The sequence below is a fragment of the Neoarius graeffei genome, chromosome 13 (assembly GCF_027579695.1).
Source record: "Neoarius graeffei isolate fNeoGra1 chromosome 13, fNeoGra1.pri, whole genome shotgun sequence".
NCBI classification, from domain to species: Eukaryota; Metazoa; Chordata; class Actinopteri; order Siluriformes; family Ariidae; genus Neoarius; species Neoarius graeffei.
Genome location: NC_083581.1, coordinates 14,359,388 through 14,381,456, shown reverse-complemented (window position 1 = coordinate 14,381,456; position 22,069 = coordinate 14,359,388). Strand labels below are relative to the sequence as shown.

Below are 22,069 nucleotides of genomic sequence, written 5' to 3'. Positions count from 1 at the left end.
TGATCACTAACAATTATCAAGAACGGTGATCAAGGGATCCATAAAAGGACGAAATGACTGCTGATACCACTAAACTTAACACCTAGTTAAAGTGTACCAGCAGTGTTTTTGTACCCCCTGCCCCACCCAGCCCTGCAGCGTGATATAAATGACATCATCAGTGATTTGCAATACATGAATGAACTGAATGGTGAAGATTTAGAAAACAGTGAGTCAGTGGGTGGACATTGACAACGATATACCGGTAACCTCCATCGTTTCCATAACAGATGAAGAAATCATCACCTCCGTTCATGCTCCTTTAACTCTGTCAATGAACTGCGATATTGACTCGGAAGGGTAATTCATGATAAGAAGAATGTGCCTAAAGTTTTGTGTATAACGTGAGTGTTTGGCGTGACAAGTGGCTCCATTTCAGTATTACGGACTTTTTGGTATAACGAACTATTTGAACATCGCCCAAGCAATTAATTATAACGGGACTGCAGTGTAGTTGAAAAAGTATGTGAATTGTTTTTTCTTTTCAGTTTACAACACAGATTGTATTACTAAACAATGAAACATCATTGAGATGAGTTTGTCATTCCTCTTAGCTTATTTCTTCAAATTGATGAGCAAAAGTTCATCTGAATAGATTTCAAGAAGTGTTTTTAATTCCTTTGTAATTCCGTTAGTCGCAAAATAGTTTTGTGATTGTGGTCCTGAATTCAGTGTCATGTGCCACATGTTTGTGCGTGTCTATGCCTCACACACAGTAAAGCATCAAAACACGTGTATAAATATCTGGAGTACCCGCAACCCAGAATCCTCCAAATTACTGTAGTGAGCACAGACTGGTGTCCCTGGAGGTAGAAGGCACAGTGTTTTGAAATGTAAACATCTGAGGAGCTTGTTTGTTTATATACAGAGCTTTGGCTGCTGAAAGGCTCATTTACCCTCGGATGTGTCTGCAGACTCCCCCAGGGTCGGGTGGATTGTGTGTTAGTGGGAGAAAAGACTGCATACAGGAGCAAAGAGGAGCTCTATTGGGCTGTTGAATGTTTGTTTTTACAGGAAAAGGACCTGGTGTTTACTCGCAGGCCAATGCTGTGGTGCTGAAACTAACAACCAGCTGAGTTTGGTCTCAAGGATTCAGGAAGGATGGGACTTGTTATTCCGAGATCAGTCCCAACCGGCCGGTTGTTGGGTACCGCCTTAGGCACACTGTTCTTGTTTCTTTTTACTGCTGACTTGTGCATGTTTGAACCAACAGCCAATTAAAATGAATGCATTACCCAGATCTGCACTGTATGGTGCGTCATCTTATTCGAATGGACATGACTGTGATGTGTTCACTTACATTACAGTTAGCTGTTATTTCTTTATGGAGTGAACCTTAGCGCCAGGGTAAATGTAAGGTCTGTCTTGCCGTGTAATATCATGTTTGAATAATAGAACAACTCTCCTCACTCAAGTGAGTTTGATTGTAGAACTATGGCAAAAAAAATCCACATGCTGACAGGTGAGTTATTTGTTTGGACACTTTATTCATTGACAACAGTTCCTATGGGCCAACAGTGTTAAAGGCCACTGTTTAATTTTGGTTTCAATCTCTGAAATGTATTCTAATAAAATATTTTCTAATCACCAGTCTGTGAGGTCTGTTTAAAAGGACTTTTAAACACCACCATGTTTTTCATCACCACTTATTTTTCAGTGTTAGTACATATTCCTACAGTAATTATCCCATAGAGAATGTACCAGGCTTTTGTTTTGGGTTTAGTTATATGGAACTACACAAGGCTTTCTTCTCATTTGGGCAAACTTATGAAACTTTTTAAAAAGAGAAAATATCTATTGGCTGCACCAATATTACCCATGTTGGAGATTGCATTTACACTGAAGGAGCCCACATGTGGTCACACTGTACCAGTGCCCTGCTAGACAAACTGTCCCAAACCTAAGCACCAGTGCTGAATTTGGAAACCTTTTCTTTCCCAGGTACCATGTGAGCCGAGCCATATGGGTGAGCATCGGAAAAACAGAACAGATGCAGTCTTGACAAAGCCATCTTGTGGCTGAAGTCACTTCTGTACCAGGACCAACATTTTCAGTACATTACTGCCATTTAGCAGACACACTTATCCAGAAGAACAATGTGCCCAGAGCAGCCTGGGGTTAAGTGCCTTGCTCAAGGGCACTTCAGCCATTCCTGCTGGTCCAGGGAATCAAACCAGCAACCTTTTGGGCCCAAAGCTGCTTCTCTAACCATTAGGCCAGGGTTTCCTCCAGCAATAATGCTGTGACTGCCTGCCAAAGTTTCATACTCTTTTCAAAAACCTTGCTTGTAGCAGATTTAAGAGGCAAGACGGTTGTATATTTTTTTATTTACATAAAGGAATGTTTTCTTGTCTTTGGTGTTACTTGATTTTACAATTCCTAAAATTCTCCATCTTCTAGTTCGGGCAAATCCAAAAGGACTCTGTGTCTTGTGCTCAGTGTAAGAGAGAGTAGAAGCTTCATTTTGAGTTGTATCACTAGTTGCAACATGACAACTACTCTTACATATAACATTGATAAAAAAGCAGCACCTATCCTGCCTGGACACTAAGGACGTAACAGTCCATTGACCAAACAGCAAATGATCGATAAACATTGATGCATGCATGTTTATTTTCACACCTGTTCCAACATTACCTTCATGACTCAACTCTGTACACTCCTATGCTGTAGGTGGCACTGAAAGCAGTGAAAGCTTACGCCAGTTAAAGTCTTGCTTCTGTGCTAACGTTCACACTAAAGCACCTAATGATGCAGCAGCAGCAATCCAGCAATCATCTGAGCAGCAAAAAAAAAACAAGTTTTACCCTTGCTTGAGGGTAACAAATCATTATTTTACAGGCATTTAGCAAATCTTTTTATCCAGAGCAACATAACCAGGGCAGCCTGGGATTGCTCAAGGGCACTTCAGCCATGCCTGCCGGTTCAGGGAATCAAACCAGCAACCTTTTGGTCCCAAAGGTGCTTCTGCAACCATTAGGCCATGGCTTCCCCAATCATGAGTGTGAAAGTTTTGGTTTTAGAAAAAATAACAGACAGACAAATGAGACCCTTGCAGTTTGCAAATAAGCTACTGTAAGTGTGAATTAAGATGCTTGGATAATACCATAAACTTGTCAGCTAACCTGAAAAGGTGACACAGTGTTAAAGCCGGTGGCTCTAACACATGAGAGACTCCTGCACCCACATTGTTGACCACATTTTTTCCTCAGAAATTGACCCACACTTCTAAAAGAGTGATGAGTATTACATCTGCCATCCCCTATTTCATTTCCAAGGATATGAGCCTCTTCAGTATAGTGGAAAATGAAGGCTTTTGTGAAATACCGCACACACCAGAACCAAAATACAGCATTCCATTTAAGAAGAAGAAACCTTTATTTGTCACATGCACACTTCAAACACAGTGAAATTCATCCTCTGCATTTAACCCATCTGAAGCAGTGAACACACGCGCGCGCACACACACACACACACTCAGGGGTCAGGTACTTTGCTCAAGGGCACCTCAGCCCAAGGCCACCCCACATCAACCTAACTGCATGTCTTTGGATTGTGGGGGAAACCAGAGCACCCGGAGGAAACCCACGCAGACATGGGGAGAACATGCAAACTCCACACAGAAAGGCCCTCGCCGGCTGCTGGGTTCAAACCCGGAAACTTCTTGCTGTGAGGCGACCATGCTAACCACTTACACCACCGTGCCCCCATTTTAACAACACTTCAGTGAAACCGGCTCTGTAGCTAACAGGCTAATTAGAATGGAAACCCAAGCTGTAGGTTACAAGGAGGCCAAAGCTGGCTGGCTAACATGAAAAGTGAGTGTGAGTTTAGATCACCACAACAGAAACATTATGGTTTTGTTGTTGTTTGTTTATTTGCTTTTTATTTTGTCGATTGTGTGTGTCAGGATGGTTTAAGATTAGCAAGCTAGCTAATGTGTCAGCATGTTTACTTTAAGCCCAGGTTTAATTTAGTTCTGACTGTTTCACTTTGTTAACAGTTTATACCGTATATTTATCATTAGATATGGAACATTATAAGGAAAGCAGGTAGCAGTGAATACTGTTTATCACTACAGTATTTGATATTTAAGAATAAAATGTTTGTTATATTTTGCTTGCATTTGTGAATTTGTAGAAATGTAACAGAGTATGTGAAATTTCATCATATCATTTCATATCAACCCCAGTATTGAACTGAATCGCATCAAGGCAAATTTGAAGGTATCAAAGGCTTGCTGGCTAAAAGAATCGATGTAGGATCTCATGGTAATGAAACTTGTGATTTACCCCATAATGGATAGAGACTCTTGGATTTGTAACCAAGCCATGTCGAGCTGCTCTGTCTGGTGGAAATGAAACATTTATGTGATTCCATATTCAGGTTTATTTTGCATTTCAGATATTGTGAAAATACGGATAGGGGTGGGGTGTATTCTAACACACCCCACCCCATCCTCTAAAAAACCTTACAAAATGAGGAAAATAATCATTAACAATTTTAAAAATAAGAAATAAAAAGTTAATGTTTCATGAACTCTGTTAAAGGGAATGACAAGTAAAATGTTAGTGCTTAACAGTCTTTTCCTTTCCATTATTTCATAATGGCTTCTTACTGAATGTCTCAATAATTCATTGATTGTTGTCTTTTGCTCCTTTTGAACATTTTAAACTCCATTCTTTTAGAGGTTAATATATCCAAGCTTAGCTCTGGCCTTAGCTAAAAGGATTTGTCTTTAGCATCTAGCTCTGGTGTTCTCAATTGCTAGCCCAGTGCTGCTGACTTGGTCCTTTCCGAAAGCTCAGCCAGCAGGAAGAGTGCAGTGCCAGAAGGATTAGAAGAGCTCAGTAGCAAAGACTGGCATGCACAGTGCTGGAACAGCTAGCTTATTCCAGGTCAACTCCAATACTTCTACTGGAAAAGCCAAGGAGGAGCTGTCTGTTAACTCAAGGAGTGACTGATGCTATTTGGGGAGAGAGGTAATAAAGGTATAAAGTCTGGTTTCTGTGCTTTCCAAATGAGCCTTTGATTCCATTACTAGCGGTGTGTTTGAAGCAGGGACTGGTTAACTTGTCACTAAGAGAAGTGGATGTATAGCAGACATATATTTTCTTGTAACTTATATGACATGCAACAAAATGATTATCTTTCTTACAAAAGTTTAGACCAGCTAATGTGATGAGACACAAGTTGATGCCACCTGCAATATACTGCGTTAAAGCAGAGCAGCTTCTGACCGCTACAGGGATTGGAAAAGTAATTGCAGTTGGCTAAACACTCAAACTCTGAAACCTAATAAAAAATAAACTCTCAGGAGCTTCTCCACTTTTATTCCTTCTGTTTCTCCAGCTCTCGTTGTTCATTGACCTTTTGATAGCTGTGTGTGTTCGAGTCCATAAAACCTGGTATAAAACAGGAATCAGCGATGTTCTACCTCCCCCTCTAGGGCAAAGAAAGGCTAATGTGAGAACTACAGGGAGAGAGCAGGGCGTCGAGAGGGCGAGACGCCAAGCACTGCAGCCGCTAATGGCGTACATTCAGTACACCTCAACTGCACTCCGATTCCTCCAATAAAACCCCAGTTCTCCATTCTTAGCCTGCAGAAAGTGACACTTTATTGACTAGCCATCGATCGCTAGGTGCTGTGGATGGTGTTTCTCTCCCTCTCTGCCTTTTCCTCAGATGCCCAGAGTTTTTCATTCTTTCATTTCTGAGCATCATCTTCTCCCCAAGGCATTCTTCTCATGTTGACTTTTTTCGGTTCACTCTGTTTCTCTGTCTCTGTGCCTTGCCCTGCTTCCCTTGCCTTCCTATTTAAGCTGTCATCGTTTTTTGTTTGTTTGTTTTTTTTTGTTTTCAGCTCAGCTCTTTATTTTCTCTGTCAACCTGTACACTTTTACATCTTCCCAGTGTGCTGAGTTGTTGTGAACATAACTGGCCCTAACTTAATGAGTTCATTGGCCATTTATCTCAGTTAAAGCCACATCACTGGATGTGACATGCAAGTCTGGACAAATCACTTAAGCACTAAATTAACCAGCTACTTGTGTCCGTTACTATTCATAACACAATTAAAACAAGTAAATAACCCAAACTCTTAACATTAGTTTAATTTCACTATCTGCAGACTGGTGAGTGATGCAACTAAATATTACATTTTCTAAAGTGTTACTAAGTTTGATTACCAGAAATGTCATAACCATGCATTTGTTTTTTAAAATAAAATGCATCTTTCTTGTACCTTGTGATCCTGCTTACTGAATCAGTTTCTGCCACTTTCCTCCTTAAAGCCAACAGTAGGCTTTTACTTCGCATCGGTTTCAAATGATATTAGCCAATCCGATCTGGTCCATGTTGGAACCAAAACGAGGATTTAATTTCTCTCCTTGTTCTCCTACTCTAATCCATTTGAGGATGATATCCCAATTTCAACCTCCTCTCCAGACTCTGAGTGTTTCTGCCTGCGTTTGGCGGTTGGCTGCCATTTTGGAGCACTCCACAAGAGCCGGCAGCCGATGAAGAAACGGGTCTCGGGAGCACTCCAGGAAATGAGACACCCTCGCTCAGTGGCTCTCTTGCCAGCCGATTGCAGTAATTACATGGGCAAATGGATTATTGGCGGCATCCTCATGGTGTGTCAGGTGTGGATAGGAAATGAGGCAAAGTGGCAAAAAAGTGGTTTCCTTGGATGTTGTATCTACTGTGACCAGGCCACTGGCGAAGCCCTGACTGGGTCAAGAAAAAGGTTTAATGATTTATGTGTGCTGGGGAATTAGCTGTGAGAGCCAGATTGCAGTGTCCTGGTGCCATTTAACAGTATGGCTTTTACATGGTTTCATTATTCAGGAGCTTTTTAAAAAGCACTTGATCCAGAACATCCTGTAACTTTGCACGATGAGCTAGAAGTACTGCAGCAGAAAACATTTTTTTCATTTTTAAGCTAATTGTAAACACAACTTAAGGAAGCCATAATATGTTATCTTAAACTGAAATCTTTGAGGAAATTGTAACATGTGCACAGGATGTAGGCTTTTCTCTCGTGCTTTTAATTCACTGTTTTGAGATGACAAATTAATCAAATAATGGCAGTGGTTTTTTAAAAATGAATTAATAAAATACACCAGTGGTTTGAAAAATAATTTAATGAAGCATTCGTCTGCTCAGCTCAACTCTGACTTGTTGAACTTACTTCAACACACTTCAGGTTGTTTTTTTCTGTAAATTTGTCACCAGTTAATGTGCACTTTATGGTCATGTTCATTAAGGCAAAGAATATGCCCTGTTTTGCTCATATGAAACCTTGTTTGGAATACAGGGCTTCATGTACACGGGTGTTGGATGGGAAGAAAAAGAAATAAACAAATTATTCCAATGTTTTTGTAGTTCACATTACAATCAGTTCAAGGCCCGGTCACACAGCGCTTTACGGCTTTATCACGGCCAAAACCCGTCAAAAAGTGCTCTCCCGTGAAGCAGACGATGTTGTTCGTGTTGATGTCGAAGTTAAGACGTGTTACAGTTGATATACAGACGTGACAGGACGCAGGGGAAAATCGGAACGGCGTCGGACGCGGTAAAAAGTTTTGGACTGCTCAAAACTTTAGGCCGCGGACAACCACGGCCGGCACACGTGGTAAAGACGTGCAACACACGTGAAAAACACGTGATAATCAGTGTCCCGGCCGTTATTAAAACTTGGGGAGACGTGGTAAGACGAGAAAGTTTGGCGGTCTATCACGGGCAGAGCACGGTCATCGGACGGGTGTTACGCGTTGGTATCACGGGATATAGCGTGTGTTTAGCGGCTTATCACTGAGAAATGGATTTTTCCGCGTACATAGCACTGTCTAAGCCCGTTAAACGACGTCTCAAACAAGTTCTAAATTCGATTGATCACTGTCTAATCACTTCTGCATCACTTCTGATTTGCGACATGTATAAATACCGTAATTTTCTGAGACCTCGGCACTTGCAGTCTAGATGTCATGGGGTGAATATGAACCCTCAACGCTGTGATGTCCTCATCTTAATGCTCCAGCACCAACAGAACCAACTGATACAGGCTCAACATATCCTTGCTGAGAGAAGAAGAAGGAGGAGGAGGGTGGTACGGAACATCTGGGTGCGTGGCTGGACTTGGTTAGCTGTGCTTAGGCAGTGCTGCAGCAGTGAAACAGCCGCCGACGGCCATACCCCGTACAAAGCACGGCAAAGCCAAAATTGACCAAAAATTAGCACTTACGACCATGTCCACCAGATTTTTGTATCTTTTTGTACGTGATATAGACGCGGAGTGCTGTGTGACCGCCCCTTCAGATTCTACCTGACGTATCTAATGGAATTTAAATGGTCTTCAGTTTAAAGTAGAGTTTAAGAATGTCATGCTCCACTGGATGATAGAAGCCATCAATGTAGCATGACATGCAGGCATGCCATCCCTCTCTTGCCTGCATCAGCATTGTGTGCTCTGCCCTGTCTATTGATCATGCAAACTATCCTGACCTTCTTCTCTTTGTCCCAAATCTTTTGAAACACCCCACACACACACACACACACACACACACACACACACACCATCACCACCACCATCACCACCTCCATCATCACCATGTCCATTAAGGGCTCAGTTGCTCTCCTCTGTTATATCACAGGTATCGCATCTGGTTGAGGGTGTGTCTTAGCAGATACTACAGTCCAATATCAGTGTCATCTAAACATTCTCAGAGCAGATTTTCTTTTCTTTTGCATTTGTACATGACAGAAAGCTAACAATTTAAAAGTGGACACAATAAGTGGCCATTTCTTGGTAGTTAAACCATGCCTAGCCACGTATTTCTGTATATAGGTTTGTATATTTTATGTACTGATGTTTAAACTTTCTACTTTAAAGTATTTTGCTGAAAAATAGGCAGTATTTAAGTACTTAATATTCAAATCCATTTTAATGTTGGGGACCTGTAATTTTTTGGCTCATAAAAACAGAGTGAATAAGAGCAGGAAGTGTATGCAAAAGGGTAAACATTGCATCGATTGCTTGCAGGTCAGTTATAATGTGCAAATTGTTAAAAAAAAAAAAAAAACTTAAGTTGTCTTAGTAATGCATCAGCAATTATTAAGCTGTCTTAGTAATGCATCAAGCTTTTGCTGCAATTGGCCACAAAAATAAACAACAACAACAAAAATCTACGCTCTTGCTTTCCTTCTTGTTATGAAGGTCATTTTACCCAAACAGTGTGTCTGCCAGATAGGTAACACTCATTCATCAAGTATATGTGACAGGTTTTGTGAAGCTCTATCATCTCTCAGTCTTTGTGTCACTCTCGCTGTCCTTTGTTTCACCACATAATGTATACATACAACACATCGGCCTTTTCCATGACAGGAAGTCAGTAACATTTACTGATTTACTTGATGCATCCTTTGAAATTCAGGACTGTGCTCATTTACAGCAAAACATTTCTAGTCTCATCTCATTTCTACCAAAGTGTGAATGTAGTAATGACTCAGATTCAGTGCTGATATGAGGAGAGTTTAAAGCATCATAAATCATTAAGTTTAAAAGACATAAAAGAAATTTAATTTAAAAAAAAAAAAATTCCAGTCCTGCACATTTAATGGGAATGGTCATTACTAAATATAAACCACGGAAGCAATTATCTACGGAAAGGTTTTAATCTCTAATGAGCATCAAAGAGTGTTGACCTAAATGTTAAATGCAGCTTAGATTGCATAGCCTAGATTGTCAGTCGCCGGCTTTGCAAACCCTTCGCCTCTTAATTCTTAAATGGAGCAGTGTGGGATGAAAGCAGCGGTGATGGGCGATCGACCATGCTTTTGGTCAGCAGAGATCAATACAAAGAGAGCAGCCATCTAGCAGCAAGGAAATGGAGATAATTGTTACAGCTTCTCCCTTCCCTCATTTTTCTCTCATTCCCCTGATCCGTGGAACTCAGGGAAAAGCAGCGTACCTATTTTAATAAGCTCTGCTCGAAGTGTAGATTAGACGCTAAGCCTAAGGCAGCACAGTCCTTACGTCAGACATGGAACTGGATGTGGTGAGCTTTAACTTTTGAAATGGATAATTCAGCCTTGAAGCTCACCGTCCATGTGTATGGTTCTGCACGGGCTTATCGATCCCAAACAAGATGAAACTGCAATTGTCATCTCTGCCATGGCACTTGTGTCAGCAGGGCGCAGCACAAACAAATAATATCAAGTCATTCCAAATAATACTAATATCAAATTTAGTTGCAAATCAATGACCTGCACGTTTCTAATAAAATAATATAGCATTTAGAGTTTATTTTCAATTCCAGCTGCAAGGACCTCACTGATCTAGTTTCACTGTGGTGCCAAGTGGAAAGACACTTCTGTGGTTATTTGATTTGGTAGAAGAGATTCACTGCCTGTTACTTGAAACATTCTTTATTTTATTTTCTCTTTTTTTCTTGGGATGGTGATGGATACTTGCCCTTTTGACCAGAAAGGACAATCTGAGGTATTTTCAGCCCTGTGGTTATTTCAGTATCATTTTCATGGCTCTAGAATAGATCCTTCTGCTCCCTGTATTATAAATTGAAAACACACTTGATACAAGAACACATTCTGAAGAAAAGATGTTTTAGTGCCTTTGAGAATGTTATTAGAGGAGGTTCATGCCCCTTCCCCAGATACTAAAGCTGATTACAGGTTCACACCCGTGGACATCTCGTACTGTATTAAATCAGCACCTTGTCACAATCTTATCTATTTCTGCCTCAAGAGATGCTTAATCCACTAATTATCTCAAAATGATTTTTAAAAAAATCTCTTTTGTTTGAGGCGTTGCACATCATAGTATGTAGTATCTGTATGTATAGTTATAGAAGAGAGGAGTTCACTTTCTTGGGCATCTGCAGTTTTGCACACTTCAGGTTTGACCTTGTGACCTGCTGGTGATTTGTCCTGGGTCGGCATCCCATCAGCAGACAGACATCACGGCACACAAGGCTCAGTTTACAACCAGAACAGTGACAGATAATCCTGATCATGATCAGGGTCTTACTAAAAGTGTTTGTGCTGCCAAAGCCTGGAGATGCAACAAGAGCTGAAACAATAACAGAGAGACAGAGAATAACTTTTAGAAAGACAAAAGTGAAGGAAGAAAACTTTGTTTAATCAGGTGTCAGGAGCAGGAATGGGCCATGTGTACCTAAAGTACATTAAAAATATTAAAGGAGTGTAAAGCTTTACATTTATATTTATCACGTTTTGCCAGACGCCCTTATCCAGACTGACTTACATTTATATTACTAAGATCTATCAAACCTGCCGATCATTGCGACAGGCATCTGTGAACAAGGTTCAAGGCCAAAATCCAGGCCATGGATCAACTAATGCGAAAATCAGACATCCTAAAAGACTAAGCACAACACTTCCAAAACAGTAAAAGTCGAAACCTGCTTTCTTCCAGACCAAACAAGTGCACTTTGCCATCTAATCAGACAATGCTTACTTCATATTTACAAACATGCGACAGAAAAGAGCACAGTGACCCAGACATGTTCATCGAAAGGTGACGTCTCGTCCTCTCTTTCTCACTCCTTTACACACACACACACACACATATATATATATATATATATATATATATATATATATATATATATATATATATATATATATATATATATATATAAAATCACCTCTAATGGAAGGTCAGGATCAGCAGGAGGTGTGCAAATCCCTCAAGAGTAGAGCACGATTTAAATTCCACACCGTGTGCGATTGCTTTCCTGCCCGTCCACTGATGAGGGCTGGTACGTGATAGCGAGCGGCCTTAAGCTCCAGCCACTCGTGGGAAGCCACCATCTGAGCAACAAGTCAGAACTCATCAGAATGAAACAAGCAGAGAGGCTCGAAAAAGATCAGTGGGGGATTTTGACCGAGCTCAAGATCACTGATAGAGACAAAGAGGGAATTGGAATTGTGCCTTGCTGTATCCCCTCTGTTCTGTTTCACCTCACTTGTGAAGGTCCTCCCATCACATTCTGGGTAATTATTACCCTGTGCATAGCGTGTACCTAATTTGATTCTTAAAAATTGCCTCTTGTCCTCTGTGCTCAGCAGGGAATGAGGGCTCAGCTGAAAATGGACAGAAGGAGACTTCCACCTGCGATATCTGCCAGTTTGGGGCCGAGTGTGACGTGGATGCAGAGGATGTATGGTGAGTCCAAAAAAATCTGGATAACCTTCAAAAACTTTCATCCTTAAAGATGTCATTTGCATGTTTCACAGAACATCTAATAATGTTGCATTCGGCTATGGTCACACGACAGCTTGCAATGCTTTGCAATGGGTTATTGATGAAAATGAGGCATTTTGGTGGCGATGGACAGCAATGTGTACTTTGTACAGGCGAGCTAAAAGTTGTGGTCACACAGCAGGTGAACACTTGGCCCTTTTCTTTTGAGGAGACCTGGTATTTTTCCTCAGAGGAATGCTTGAAGGTTTTGCACGTATCGGCATCTGGCAGGAGAATGATCGCCGATGTCTTGTTCAGTAGATTTCAACAATGGGTGACATCAGTGCCAACCAATCAGTGACAATCACAAATGTGTCATCTAACCATCGCCAAACATTTGCCAAATATTCATGAACCCTTCTCCCAACCAAGTACGAACCTTGGAGAAGGCTCACCGAATGCAAATGCACTTTTCAAGTCTCAGCCAAGGTTAAGCTATGCCAAGCCGCTGTGTCACCAAGGCTCCTGCGAGCATCGGGGATAAGGATTCAAGACAAGTACATCTCAAGAGGCTCGGCGATGGTTCCCCAAGCTTTGGGAAATATTCCCAAATCTACCTGTGCGTATTTGCTGCTTAGTTTGCTGACAAAAACATTGCCACCAAATTTCTTTTTTTTTCTTTTTTTTTTTTTGCATGTATTGAAACTTTTTGCACTGTTTTAGGCTACTCTTCACTGTGCTTGGGTGTGCATGTAACAAATAAAGGCTTCTTCTTCTTCACTCACGAGACATTGACACACCAAAAACAAGTCACAAAGTTTGGAGAACATTCACCATGTGTCACACGATTGGTGGCAATGTTACCAATTTTTCATCACTAGGTATTCACAAACCCATCGTAAGCTATAGTGTGACCAGGACCAGGGCAATAATTGTTCGTATACTATTTGTACTGTTTGCACAGTGGTGACTTTCTCTAGTTTCCTTGATAGGGTTGGTGTTAGAGTTGGCTTTCAAAGGATTTGCAGAGTACTAAAATGTAATTGAAGCCTCTACGTTTGCTTGTCTGATCACAAACCACACTGCTGGGGTGTAATCACAGGTCATTGTTATTACATTGTAAAGCATGCCTGTCATGTAAAGTGAAAATACAGTGAGAGAATGGTGCCTGAATAGGTCCTGATTACAAATCGCAAGGCAAACATGACTATGACTATTACACTATTACATGACATGACTATTACATGACTACACATGAAGAGCCTTGTCATAAGAACATATCAACAAACTGATTAATCAGGCTTGATTTGCAGATCGCCTCCATTTTTAAATCCTTGAAAACCAAATGTGTGTAAGGGTGGCACGGTGGTGTAGTGGTTAGCGCTGTCGCCTCACAGCAAGAAGGTCCGGGTTCGAGCCCCATGGCCAGCGAGGGCCTTTCTGTGTGGAGTTTGCATGTTGTCTGCGTGGGTTTCCTCCGGGTGCTCCGGTTTCCCCCACAGTCCAAAGACATGCAGGTTAGGTTAACTGGTGACTCTAAATTGACCGTGAGTGTGAATGGTTGTCTGTGTCTATGTGTCAGCCCTGTGATGACCTGGCAACTTGTCCAGGGTGTACCCCGCCTTTCACCCGTAGTCAGCTGGGATAGGCTCCAGCTTGCCTGCGACCCTGTAGAACAGGATAAAGCGGCTAGAGATGATGAGATGAGACCAAATGTGTAGGGTTCCAAAATTTTACAGTTACATTAAATGCCAAGGCACCAAAATTATAGAGAATATTCCCCATCCTAGCACCATAGGAAGTAAAAAAGGAAAGATTGGAAGGGGTCGGTTTTCCTCCCAAGCAGACAAGTTTACTGAAGCAACTCGGGTACCAAGCTAAGTAATGGATATATCTGATCAGTTGGACTCCAAGGGCACCAACAGGTTTTCCAGGTACTCAGGACAATCTGCTCCAGTCTGCCATTAGTCCCCGATTTGATATGACACAGCAGGACATGCCATCTGCAGCTGGCTGACAAATAAAATCGCTGTGCTTAAGTGGCCAGTGGTCAAACCAGATGACATAAATACTGTAAGTGCAGTTCTGAGTGAAGGTACGGTACATCATCAACCAAATAAAAAGGTGCAGCTAAACAATTTTTCCTAAAGGTGCATTCACTTATTTGCACAGGGACTTGTTTGTATTTCTGTCACACATATAACACTAGGTGAATTAACAGCTTTAAAATATTCTTAAAGTATCCTAAAAGTTCACAAAATGCTAAATTTCAGCGAATTTACTTATAACTTTAAGAATTCTTATAGTAGTATAACTTTAAGTGACTTTCTCTGACTGCTTAAAGAAAATGAAATGTTGTTACAAAGAACATTTAAGCTGTCACTTAAAGTCATTACTACTTTTAAGAATACCAGTAAAGGGTCTTAAAGTTAAAAGTATATTTAATGAATTTAAAAAGTTCAGTAAAGGTACTTACAATGCTCAGCGTAAATGAGTACACCCCCTTTGAAAAGTAACATTTTAAGCAATATCTCAATGAACACAAACAATTTCCAAAATGTTGACAAGACAAAGTTTAATATAACATCTGTTTAACTTATAACGTGAAAGTACACTACCGTTCAAAAGTTTGGGGTCACTTTGAAATTTCCTTATTTTTGAAAGAAAAGCACTGTTCTTTTCAATGAAGATCACTTTAAATTAATCAGAAATACACTATACATTGCTAATGTGGTAAATGACTATTCTAGCTGCAAATGTCTGGTTTTTGGTGCAATATCTACATAGGTGTATAGAGGCCCATTTCCAGCAACTACCACTCCAATGTTCTAATGGTACAATGTGTTTGCTCATTGCCTCAGAAGGCTAATGGATGATTAGAAAACCCTTGTACAATCATGTTAGCACAGCTGAAAACAGTTTAGCTCTTTAGAGAAGCTATAAAACTGACCTTCCTTTGAGCAGATTGAGGCTACATCCACACGACAACGGCAATGAGATTTTTTTTTTTAAATATCGCGTCCCCATGGGCAACGGATCAGTAAAATATCAGGTTCATATGGCAACGCAACGCTTGCTGAAAATGATGCAATTCACATGCCGCACCACTACGTGCACTAAGACGGTCCCATCAGAGACACCAGAACAATAGAAGTAGACGCATGCGCATAACTGCGCATGCGCACAGTGACTATCCCTGTCACTGTCACACGCACACACTTTCTCACTCCCTATCCTATGGATATAGTCCCTTTAAATCACGTGCTCGTTTTTTGAATGGAGACGCGGAAAGAGGAATGAATGGGGGTAGATGGAAGCCGGTACGCCAACATTCTGATATCCTCCAGAATTCTTTAATGGTCCGGAATAAACATCTGAAGAGGTGAGATCGCTCCTTTTTTTCCCCTATTTTTGCTGGCGGGATTGACTCTGCCCTAAGGGCTATTCTCTCACACTCTCTCTCTCTCTCTCTCTCTCTCTCTCTCTCACTTTGCACCATTACACAATAAATATATTCACAGTGAAAATATTTTGTAAGCACGTTTCATTAACCAAGTTATAGGATTTGTTGACAACTCGCATCGAGTTCGTTACACTTCTACCCGTTGTGAAGCACATGTGGTTGTTACGTCATCGTAAACAAATCCGTTCTACTCATCCAGACGACTTCGCAACGGCTCCGTTGCCAGATTTTTTCACTCTGGAACCCGTTCTCAAAAGATTTCGTTTTGGGGCACCCAAAACGCCTGTGCCGTGTGGACGCCAGGCCGAAACGATAAACAATTTTATCAGATTCACCTGAATCCATTGCCGTGTGGACAGGGCCTGAGTTTCTGGAGCATCACATTTGTGGGGTCGATTAAATGCTCAAAATGGCCAGAAAAATGTCTTAACTATATTTTCTATTCATTTTACAACTTATGGTGGTAAATAAAAGTGTGACTTTTCATGGAAAACACAAAATTGTCTGGGTGACCCCAAACTTTTGAATGGTAGTGTAAGGTTAATAATATAACTTAGATTACACATATTTTTTTTTTCAGTTTTACTCAAATTAGGGTGGTGCAAAAATGAGTACACCCCACAACAAAAACTACTACATCTAGTACTTTTTATGGCCTCCATGATTTTTAATGACAGCACCAAGTCTTCTAGGCCATGGAATGAACAAGTTGGCAACATTTTGCAACATCAATCTTTTTCCATTCTTCAACAATGACCTCTTTTAGTGACTGGATGCTGGATGGAGAGTGATGCTCAACTTGTCTCTTCAGAATTCCCCAAAGAAAATAAGTTCTTTACACCACAAAGGTGAAGGCTACAAGAAGATCAGCAAAGCTTTACTTATCAGTCAGAATACTGAAGCAAAAGTGGTACAAAAATTTAAGAAAGATGGAACTGCAACCATCTCACAGAGACATCCAGGTCATCCACGGAAGTTAACACCTTGACAGGAGCTTCTGATGAGAAGGGTTGAAGAAAATTGGCATGCAAGTTCACTGCAGTTATCTAAAGAAGTAGAAAGCCAAACTGGGGTGACTATTTCCCGTGACAAAATACGGCATACACTGCAGAGGAATGGCATACATGGATGCCGTCCATGAAAGAAGCCTCTCCTAAAACCCAGGCACAAAAAAGCCCACCTAGAGTTTGCCAGGGCCCATGCTGACAAAGATGAAGACTACTGGGACTCTATACTCTGGAGTGATGAGACCAAGATAAATGTTTTTGGAACTGCTGGCTTCAAGACTGTATGCCGTCGCAAAGGTGAGGAATACAAAGAAAAATGCCTGGTGCTTACAGTGAAACATGGTGGTGGCAGTGAACTTATGTGGGGCTGCATGAGTGCTGCTGGTGTCGGGGAGCTGCATTTCACTGAAGGAATCATGAATTCACAGATGTATTGCTCAATACTGAAAGAGAAGATGCTACCATCACTCCGTGGCCTTGGTCGTCGTGCACTTTTCCAACATGACTAAACACACATCTAAGGCCATTGCTGGATTTCTGAAGAAGAACAGGGTGAAAGTGATTCAGTGGCCAAGTACAGTGGTGCTTGAAAGTTTGTGAACCCTTTAGAATTTTCTATATTTCTGCATACATATGACCTAAAGCATCATCAGAGTTTCACACAAGTCCTAAAAGTAGATAAAGAGAACTCAGTTAAACAAATGAGACAAAAATATTATACTTGGTCATTTATTTATTGAGGAAAATGATCCAATATTACATATCTGTGAGTGGCAAAAGTATGTGAACCTCTAGGATTAGCAGTTAATTTGAAGGTGAAATTAGAGTCAGGTGTTTTCAATCAACGGGATAACAATCAGGTGTGAGTGGGCACCCTGTTTTATTTAAAGAACAGGGATCTATCAAAGTCTGATCTTCACAACACATGTTTGTGGAAGTGTATCATGGCACGAAAAAAGGAGATTTCTGAGGACCTCAGAAAAAGCGTTGTTGATGCTCATCAGGTGGGAAAAGGTTACGAAACCATCTCTAAAGAGTTTGGACTCCACCAATCCACAGTCAGACAGATTGTGTACAAATGGAGGAAATTCAAGACCACTGTTACCCTCCCCAGGAGTGGTCAACCAACAAAGATCACTCCAAGAACAAGGCGTGTAATAGTCGGCGAGGTCACAAAGGACCCCAGGGTAACTTCTAAGCAACTGAAGCCCTCTCTCACATTGGCTAATGTTAATGTTCATGAGTCTACCATCAGGAGAACACTGAAGAACAATGGTGTGCATGGCAGGGTTGCAAGGAGAAAGCCACTGCTCTCCAAAAAGAACATTGCTGCTCATCTGTAGTTTGCAAAAGATCACGTGGACAAGCCAGAAGGCTATTGGAAAAATGTTTTGTGGACGGATGAGACCAAAATAGAACTTTTTGGTTTAAATGAGAAGCGTTATGTTTGGAGAAAGGAAAACACTGCATTCCAGCACAAGAACCTTATCCCATCTGTGAAACATGGTGGTGGAAGTATCATGGTTTGGGCCTGTTTTGCTGCATCTGGGCCAGGATGGCTTGCCATCATTGATGGAACAATGAATTCTGAATTATATCAGCAAATTCTAAAGGAAAATTTCAGGACATCTGTCCACGAACTGAGGCCCTGTCCACACGGCAACGGATTCAGGTGACTCCGATACAATTGCTTATCGTTTAGGCCTGGCGTCCACACGGCACCGGCGTTTTGGGTGCCCAAAACGCAATCTTTTTGAGAACGGGTTCCAGAGTGGAAAGATCTGGCAACGTTGCCGTTGTGAAATTGTCTGGATGAGTAGAACGGATTTGTTTACGATGACATCACAACCACATGACTGTGAGTGCTTCATGCCGGGTAGAAGTGTAACGAACTTGATGCAAGTTGTCAACAAATCCTATAACTTGGTTCATGAAACGCGCTTACAAAATATTTTCACTGTGAATATTTATTGTGTAATGGTGCAAAGTGAGAGAGAGAGAGAGAGAGAGAGAGAGAGAGACTCTGCCCTTAGGGTAGAGTCAATCCCGCCAGCAAAAATAGGGAAAAAAAGGAGCGATCTCACCTCTTCAGATGTTGGTTTAAGTCCTACAATACATTCCTCAAAAAGGGCGTAGAAGAGCAAATTAATCCATCAACGTGTAGCATTCAATTTATTCCGGACCATTAAAGACGCCGCCTTCCGCGTAGAATCATACGTCATCCTCGCCGCCATATTGGATAGGTCAAAGTGGAGAATAAAGATTAGCTGCGTTTAACTGTACCAACAGGTTTGCCGTCCAAACAAGATCACATGGGATTACCTTTCACAGGTGAGACTGGAAAAATACTTTTCATTGTATTTGGTCATTATAATGTAATTTTACGAACAGATTTTCCTGACTTTGTGGCTAATATGAAGTCTCGCGCATAATAGTTTATGCGCATGCATCCTTACTTCTTCTATTGTTCTGGTGTCTCCGAAGGGACCGTCTTACAGCGCCCCTAGAGGTGTGGCATGTGTATTGCATCGTTTTCAGCAAGCGTTGCGTTGCCATATGGACCTGATATTTTACTGATCGTTGCCCATTTGGACGCGATATATTTTTAAATAACATCTCGTTGCCATTGTCATGTGGATGTAGCCTGAATCTCAAGAGAAGGTGGGTCATGCAGCAAGACAACGACCCTAAGCACACAAGTCGTTCTACCAAAGAATGGTTACAGAAGAATAAAGTTAATGTTTTGGAATGGCCAAGTCAAAGTCCTGACCTTAATCCAATCCAAATGTTGTGGAAGGACCTGAAGCGAGCAGTTCATGTGAGGAAACCCACCAACATCCCACAGTTGAAGCTGTTCTGTACGGAGGAATGGGCTAAAATTCCTCCAAGCCGGTGTGCAGGACTGATCAACAGTTACTGGAAACGTTTAGTTGCAGTTATTGCTGCACAAGGGGGTCACACCAGATACTGAAAGCAAAGGTTCACATACTTTTGCCATTCACAGATATGCACTGATCATTTTCCTCAATAAATAAATGACCAAGTATAATATTTTTGTCTCATTTGTTTAACTGGGTTCTCTTTATCTACTTTTAGGGCTTGTGTGAAAATCTGATGATGTTTTAGGTCATATTTATGCAGAAATATAGAAAATTCTAAAGGGTTCACAGACTTTCAAGCACCACTGTATGTCTCCTGATCTGAACCCAATCGAACACCTATGGGGAATTCTGAAGAGACAAGTTGAGCATCACTCTCCATCCAGCATCCAGTCACTAAAAGAGGTCATTGTTGAAGAATGGAAAAAGATTGATATTGCAAAATGTCGCCAACTTGTTCATTCCATGCCTAGAAGACTTGGTGCTGTCATTAAAAATCATGGAGGCCATACAAAGTACTAGATGTAGTAGTTTTTGTTGTGGGGTGTACTCATTTTTGCATCACCCTAATTTGAGTAAAACTGAAAAATGTGTAATCTAAGTTATATTATTAACCTTACTTTCACTTTATAAGTTAAACAGATGTTATATTAAACTTTGTCTTGTCAACATTTTGGAAATTGTTTGTGTTCATTGAGATATTGTTTAAAATGTTACTTTTCAAAGGGGATGTACTCATTTACGCTGAGCACTGTAAATGTACAACCAAATTTACACTACCGTTCAAAAGTTTGGGGTCACCCAGACAATTTTGTGTTTTCCATGAAAAGTCACACTTTTATTTACCACCATAAGTTGTAAAATGAATAGAAAATATAGTCAAGACATTTTTCTGGCCATTTTGAGCATTTAATCGACCCCACAAATGTGATGCTCCAGAATCTCAATCTGCTCAAAGGAAGGTCAGTTTTATAGCTTCTCTAAAGAGCTAAACTGTTTTCAGCTGTGCTAACATGATTGTACAAGGGTTTTCTAATCATCCATTAGCCTTCTGAGGCAATGAGCAAACACATTGTACCATTAGAACACTGGAGTGATAGTTGCTGGAAATGGGCCTCTATACACCTATGTAGATATTGCACCAAAAACCAGACATTTGCAGCTAGAATAGTCATTTACCACATTAGCAATGTATAGAGTGTATTTCTGATTAGTTTAAAGTGATCTTCATTAAAAAGAACAGTGCTTTTCTTTCAAAAATAAGGAAATTTCAAAGTGACCCCAAACTTTTGAACGGTAGTGTAAGGTCTTAAAGGTAACTTAAATACACCACTAAATTTAAGGTTCCTTTAAGGTTTAGATTAAATGCAATTAAATTCACATTTTGACCTTGTGAAAGTTCCTGATAGGATGCTAGTCTCAAATCATATGAAAGTTTATCATTTATTATTGATGCATTTGAACATGGACAGAGAGTATGACATCATTTCAGTATATTTCATTTTTGTCTAAAAATGCTGCAACATATCCAACTTTTTTATCTACAAATATGAAAACTAATCAGTCGCACCGAATGTGTAAATAAAACTATATATTAAAATGATGCACGTTTACGCCTGTGAATTGAATCTTTTGATGAGATACGCTAATGCTAATGTCCCATGTGTACTATGCAGTTTATTTCTAGTGTATCATCATCATTTGGGGGATTTTTGTATCGCTCTTTTATAACGTGTCAAATTGGTCCCCAAATACTGCTTCGAAACTCAAAGACTGATGTGAGATGGGTGATTGATGAACAAACGTATTCCATGGGATGCAGGAATGAGGGAGATAATGGCAGTTTCATCTCTGTTAATGGAGCCAACTTTGCGCTACATCATCAAGAGCTCATTGATATTCAGCAGGTTTCGTAGGGAACCCTTGTCTCGCAACAGCAGGCAATCAGCACAATCAAGCCCTATAGAGGTCATCAGACATTCTGCTCTGCTAACAAAGCTTGTCAGTGGGATTTTTTTACATCTAATTATTTTGATAATAGTTAAACCAGCTGATTTGTATTCAAGCCTCCAGTATTAGAAATAGACCAGCGTGATGGTTCGTATCACAAAATGAAATGGATTGACATATCAATCAGGGACAGATTTTAATCCTGCTGCTGCTTCTCTGTCCTTTGATCAAGAAAGATGTGTGTATGACTGGTTTTCTGTCGAGACTAGAGACACCATGCTAACTTAGAGTTTGTCAGTGTGAAACTGAAATCTCAACAGACCTCTGTATACATTTATATGAAGAAAAGTCTGTCCTGCTGCCTGGTGCATTCTTTCTGTGAGAATAATATCACACAGGTGTCTCAGAAGGCAGGACTTTCTACTGAAGGCATTTTCTAAGAACGTTTGTTTCGAACGAACTTTTAGGATAACATTTTCAGTAGCTGTGTGATGTCAGCACCCTG

The 22,069-nt window shown here is 40.7% G+C and overlaps 1 protein-coding gene across 2 annotated transcripts in view; it reads left to right on the top strand.

Moving 5' to 3' along the window:
- tmeff2a (transmembrane protein with EGF-like and two follistatin-like domains 2a) overlaps positions 1-22,069 on the top strand; it is a 259,197-nt gene that overhangs the window by 196,158 nt on the left and 40,970 nt on the right. Inside the window, exon 5 of one of the 2 annotated variants that reach the window (XM_060937298.1) lies at positions 12,151-12,247. In XM_060937298.1, the coding sequence (XP_060793281.1) occupies positions 12,151-12,247 (97 nt within the window). Of the gene's footprint in view, positions 1-12,147; positions 12,248-22,069 lie in introns of both variants that reach the window. The other variant, XM_060937297.1, reaches the window with a different exon arrangement.